The following is a 5,321-nucleotide window of genomic DNA, read 5'->3' as shown; positions in this document are numbered from 1 at the left end:
CAGCTTCTGAAATGCAGACAGCCCGCGCCCCCGACCCCACCGCCCCCGCGGGCGCAGCCGCCGGGACCCTGGCCCCTGTCGAGGTGAGACGCGCGGGCCGGCCGCCGCGGGACCGAGAGGGTGACCTTGGGGAAGGTTCGCGGAGACCGGGCCACATGCTCGGGGCGGGCGCGGGGGCGGGGCGTCCGTCCCCGCCCGCGCGAGCAGCTCTGCCTTCCGCGCCTGGGCGCCTGCACCTCACCTGGCACCTGGCTGGGTTGAAGCGGGGCTGGGCTGGGTGTGCGTGAACCCCTCTCCCACCCCGGCCCTGTGGGGTCCTGGCGGACCGCTAGTGGGGAGGAAGCCGAGCAGCGCCTGGGTCGGAGGAGCTCCACGCGGCTGACTCACGTGCCCCGGGCGACCTTGAGCAGGGAGGCCAAGGTTTGAGGCGAGGTGCCCAGGAGGGCAGGAGCCAAATACCCCGGGGGTGCGGCCCTCAAGGCCTCCGGCGCTTTCAGCCCTGTCCTTGAGGAACCGGCTGGGGGAGAAGGTGCACGTGGTTCCCTGTGGTCCTGCCAGGCCACTGCCCCCTCCACCCGTCACCCACAGCACCCTGGCTGGGCGCTGCAGGCCTCCCACAGACGGTCAGGCGTGCTGGAGCCTGCAGTCTTCTGCCTTTTTACAGCCCATAGTTTTGCCAGCCTGCAACCCCTGTGGCCACCGGAATGGCAGTCCCTGCCAATTTGGCCTCCACATGACCTTGACCTGGAGGTCAGGTCCCCTCCATCCCCCAGAGCTGAGCCTTTATACTTGTTTGTCTCGAGCTCTGGACCTTTGGCTTCACTTATTCTATGCATTTCCTGGGCCCTGGCCTTTCTTCTAGGCCCACAGAGGCCCGAGGCCTCCCGCACTAGGGCCGTGCGTCCGGGCAGCAGATAACAAGGTGGCATGGCTGGGGAGGGTGCAGGTGATACCGTGAGGATCTTTCTGGGCCGAGACCCTGCCCTGGGGCCCTTTGCTGGGGGCCGGTTGGTACTTGGAGGTTGCGTGCTAGTGATGAAAACGTTCTCGGCCAGCCACAGGTGTGTCCTGGGGAGACAGATGAGCAGGGCCGGGGGGTGCCTCCGGGGACCCAGACTGCGCTATAATATTGCCTTGTGATTTCAACTTGGGCCCTCACAGCTGCCCTTCTGCCCACAGGAGTAAACAAGACCTAGGCGAAGGGCCACCGCTGGTCACCCAGGCCAGTAGTCTGGGACCGGAGCGGCCCAGGTGCCCCACCTGGAGAAGCTTACCACCTTCTCCCTGTTGCTGGTGCAGGGGCGTCTGTTGCACAGTCGGGGAGCGCTGGGGAGGAGCAGGAAAGGCAGCACAGAGCCCTCAAGCCCCCAGGAGGCCTCACCTCTGCCCTCAGCTGGCCCTTAGCCAGGTGGGCCCACTGCGGCTTGCAGGTCAGGAGGGTGTGCTGAGCAGCCCGGCCCGAGGGAGCGCACGCCTCCGTGTCCGCTTCGTGTGAGGAGCGGTGAGGCACGCCTGCGCTGGCTGTGCCCTCCCCACTTCCTCCCCACTTCCTCCCTCTGTCGGAGCTGCCCCTGCCCAGTCCCAGCGGCCTTGAAAGGATCCTGCTGGGAGGCCAGAGAGGCCGGCGGGCCCTCCCTACCCGCTCTCCAGCACCTTCTCAGGGTGCCCCTCTCTGGCAGCTGCACCCCGGCTGCCTACCTAACCTTCCCCGCTGTTTTCTCTGTCGTGCCTTTTCACTGCCCAGCCTCCCTCACCCCGACTGGCCGGGGAGAGAGAGGGTGACCGTGCCACGCCGTATCCCCTACGCCTGGTGCCCTGCAGGCGCGCGAGGCAACTGACCAGCTAAATATATGGGCTGGGGTTCCAGCCGGGCATGGGTCTGGGTTCTGGCCGTGGTGGTGAACACGCCACACAGGTCTGCGCCTCCGAGGAGCAACTGCTCCCAGGGGAAGACAGACAGGAGAGAAGAGAACATCAGCAGAGGTGACACTTGTCATTGGGAAGAAGTTAATACGGCGCCTTGTGACCACCTGTGGTCCCGGGAGCAGGTGGGGGAGGTGGCCTGGGAGTGTGGGCTTGGAGGTCGGACAGGTGCACAGCTGAGTCCTGAAACTGCCACCCACTTACCGTGTGTGACTTCCCTCTGGAGCCCAGGGCCCCGGGCTGGAAACCGGTGGGTTGGTTGACCTTGGGGATCAGAGAGGAGACTAAGTGACAGGATGCCCACGTAGGCCTGAGCAGGGACACGGAGCAGGCCTGCGGGCAGCACCCTTGGGAGGAGGCGCGGTGTGGCTTTCATCCACAGGTGCATGCTCGAGCCAGCGTCCTTCCCCCAGACGGCCTGTGGAGGGGCCTCGCGTAAATAGCTCTGGGCAGTGGGCTGGTGGCGCCTGCCTTCTCTGGCCCCTGTGCCGCCCTGGTCAGGTCACCACCTTAGTCCCTGTGATTCACAGCCTCTGGCTGCAATTCCCTTTTTTGTTGCCCTGTTTTGATGTCCAGCCTCCACTTTGCGGGAGCCTGCAGCCTTGTGGGGGCGGGGGTGGCAGGCACGGGGCTGTCCAAGTTGAGGACAAACCATCACACCCTCTGGCTGGTGCAGCTCAGGCCTGGGAGGAGCCCCAACGCCTCTATATTTTCTTGGGCCACCAGACCCTGCCGGCCCGGAGCTGGCAGGACCGGTGCCCCTCAAGACCCTCCTCTTTATTTTAGTGGCCCTCTCAGCCAAGGAGGACCCCCGAGCGGCGGTGGGGCACCTGAACCCAGGAAGGCGAGCAGGCCGGCGGGACCGCGAGTGCCTGGCGGAGTGGCACGGGCAGCCCAGGACTCCCGGCTCCCACCTCCTGCTGTAGGTGCGGCCCCGATCCCTCCACAGCCCCGTCCCGGGCTTTGTGTGTGCGGGGGCCTGGCCAGCTGCCGCTGGCTGCGGCGGCCAGCACCGCCCTGGGCCCCGCTGACCGGGACAGGCCCAGCGGCTCCCTGGACATCCCATGCCCCCCAGGCTGAGCCCCGGGAACCCGGGGGTTCACCCGGAGGGTGCCGCCTCCCCACTCGGTATTCCCACCCCTGTGGGCAGCAGAGCTGCCTGGTCTGCGCCTGCAGCATCGGGCTGGGGCTGTGGTCACACCTTCCCCTCCCCGTGGTTCGGCCGGACCATCACTCAGGGCTCATCCCTACGGAGGCTGGGGCGGCCAGGAAGAGAGAAGGGCAGAGACCGCCTGCTTCTTGTTGGGGTCCTTCCTCCCTCACTGGGGGCAACGGTGAGATGGAGAGGCTTCCGTGGGGGAAGAAGATGGCCGAGAATTGTGCTTGGGACAGAGTGACCCGGCTGTAGCTTAGGCCAGAACAGGGGCTGCTGGAGGCCCGGCTGGTGCTGGGGAGGCGGGATGCAGGTGACAACAGGGGTGCCTGAGACCCCTGGACAGAGAGCACCTGTGTGCCTTGAGCAGGGAACCCTGCTGGGGGTCTGGGACCTCAGGTGTGAACTGGGCTGCTGGGGGCTCGGGCCTGCGGGAGAGCGGCCCCCACCACCACTGCATCAGGCAGCTGCCCTGAAGGTCGAGAGGTGCCTGCGCTGGGCCCGGGCCCGGGGTGGGGGGTGCGGCTTGAACCTGCTCCCGGAGCTTTGCCAGGCATCACCTGGGCTCAGGAAGTTGCTGACTGGCTCCTNCGGCCGCCCCCTGCCACATCTCCATCCCTTGAGGGGACCCAAGAGACCTATACACTGGCCCATGAGGAAAACGTCCGATTTGTGTCTGAAGGTAGTGTCGAGGCCCGAGGGTGTGGCTTGGGCCCCTCTTCCTCTTGCCCACTCCCGCCTGACTCGCAGTAGCTAGAGGGCCGGGCTCCTCCTAGGCTCCCCCCCTGTTTGTCCTATGACCACGCAGGGGGCTGCTGCTCCCAGTTCCGGGCTGGGGTGCAGGGTGGCCACCGGGCCCTGGGTAGAAGACAGGATGCCAGGGTCCTGGCTCAGTCTGACTGCCCTCTCCCCACAGCCTGGCAGCAAGTGGAGCAGCAGCTGGGTGGTGGCCCGGCTGGCGAGAGTGGGCCCAGGCCCGTGCAGTACGTGGAGAAGACCCCCAACCCCCGGCTGCAGAGTGAGCCCTCCCCTGCCCTCAGGGAGTCCTATCCACTCCCTCTGGCCCTGACCTGGGACCTGCTGGGTTCTAGTCCTTAGGGGATTGGGGAGGGCGCTTGGACTTGACCCACTTGCTACATTTGGGCCTGGGTGAAGGGCTTGTGGTCAGCTCAGAGGGAGAGCCATTGACCGACCCGGAAGGCAGCGTCACTGCCCAGCCTTCTACTGTGCCCGCAGACTTCGTGCCCATTGACCTGGACGAGTGGTGGGCGCAGCAGTTCCTGGCCAGAATCACTAACTGCTCCTAGCCACCTTGGGAGGAACCGCCCCTCTGTGGGGCCCAGCTCCCCCGCATGCTGGACCCCCGCCAGGAGAGGACCGCGGCGCCCTGTCGAACTGCTGAGGCACACGCCGTACTCCACCCTGAGTCTGGCCAGGCGCCGGCCACACCTGAAGTGCCAGCATTTGGACTTTTGCACCTGCTGACCCCTTGGCCCAGCTGTCCCATGCTGCCAGGGGCTCAAACTGTCGGACCTCAATCCTGCTCACTGTGCCCAGGGACCAGCCCCTGGGGCTGGCAGGGAGGAGCTCCAGGCTAATAAAGTCGAGAAACTGCCCTTTCTGAGTGGCCTTTACTTGGTGCGTGGGGGGTGGGGTCGGGGCCCCCCTGTCCCCGTGCAGCGTCCAGCCCAGCCTTTCCCTGGCTGCAGAGTTGCAGCTCGGCCCAGTTGTGGCCCTCCCGTGTCCTGACAGAGGTCCCGGGGCGCTGGGCCAGCTCATCTTTCTTGGGAGGTCACTCACGGCACCTACCCTGCACCACCTGGCTTCCTCTCCCTGTTGGCAGGTGCCTGAGCCCCATCTCCAGAGCCACAAGTGTTATGCAACCGGCCCTGGGATTTAGTCGCAGCGGCTCAGGGCTCAGGACTGGGGCCAAGTCTCAGGACGCCCAGTCCTGTCTCTTCATCCCCCAGGGCTGTGGGACGCTGGGCAAAGGTGAGCTGCCCTGGTAAACACTGCTCTGCCTCTTGGGGGGATGGCTTGCCTGCGGCGACGGCACCCAGCGAGGAGCCCAGGTGTGGACGCATCACGACAGGGCTGGAGGCAGCAGCGGGGCCCAGTCTGGTGCGCCCGTGGTGGTGTGGGCACATTCGGCCAAGCGCCCTCCCACAAACACTGCGGGCCCCCTCGGTTCCCACAGCTGGACTCGCCCGAGCACCCCCGCGGACCCCGGGGAGCGCCAGTGCTG

The 5,321-nt window shown here is 66.5% G+C and overlaps 1 protein-coding gene across 1 annotated transcript in view; it reads left to right on the top strand.

Annotated features, from left to right (window-relative positions):
* MCRIP2 (MAPK regulated corepressor interacting protein 2) overlaps positions 1-4,692 on the top strand; it is a 5,123-nt gene extending 431 nt beyond the window's left edge. Inside the window, exons 3-7 of the mRNA XM_077762802.1 lie at positions 4-83; positions 2,873-2,892; positions 3,651-3,758; positions 3,993-4,094; positions 4,313-4,692. Of these exons, the coding sequence (XP_077618928.1) occupies positions 4-83; positions 2,873-2,892; positions 3,651-3,758; positions 3,993-4,094; positions 4,313-4,383 (381 nt within the window). The 3' untranslated portion in view covers positions 4,384-4,692. The remainder of the gene's footprint in view (positions 1-3; positions 84-2,872; positions 2,893-3,650; positions 3,759-3,992; positions 4,095-4,312) is intronic.
* Positions 4,693-5,321: the final 629 nt, after the last annotated feature.

This window comes from Crocuta crocuta, unplaced genomic scaffold (assembly GCF_008692635.1).
Source record: "Crocuta crocuta isolate KB4526 unplaced genomic scaffold, BGI_CrCroc_1.0 scaffold234, whole genome shotgun sequence".
Classification (NCBI taxonomy): domain Eukaryota; kingdom Metazoa; phylum Chordata; class Mammalia; order Carnivora; family Hyaenidae; genus Crocuta; species Crocuta crocuta.
This window is presented reverse-complemented; position numbering and strand designations above follow the sequence as displayed.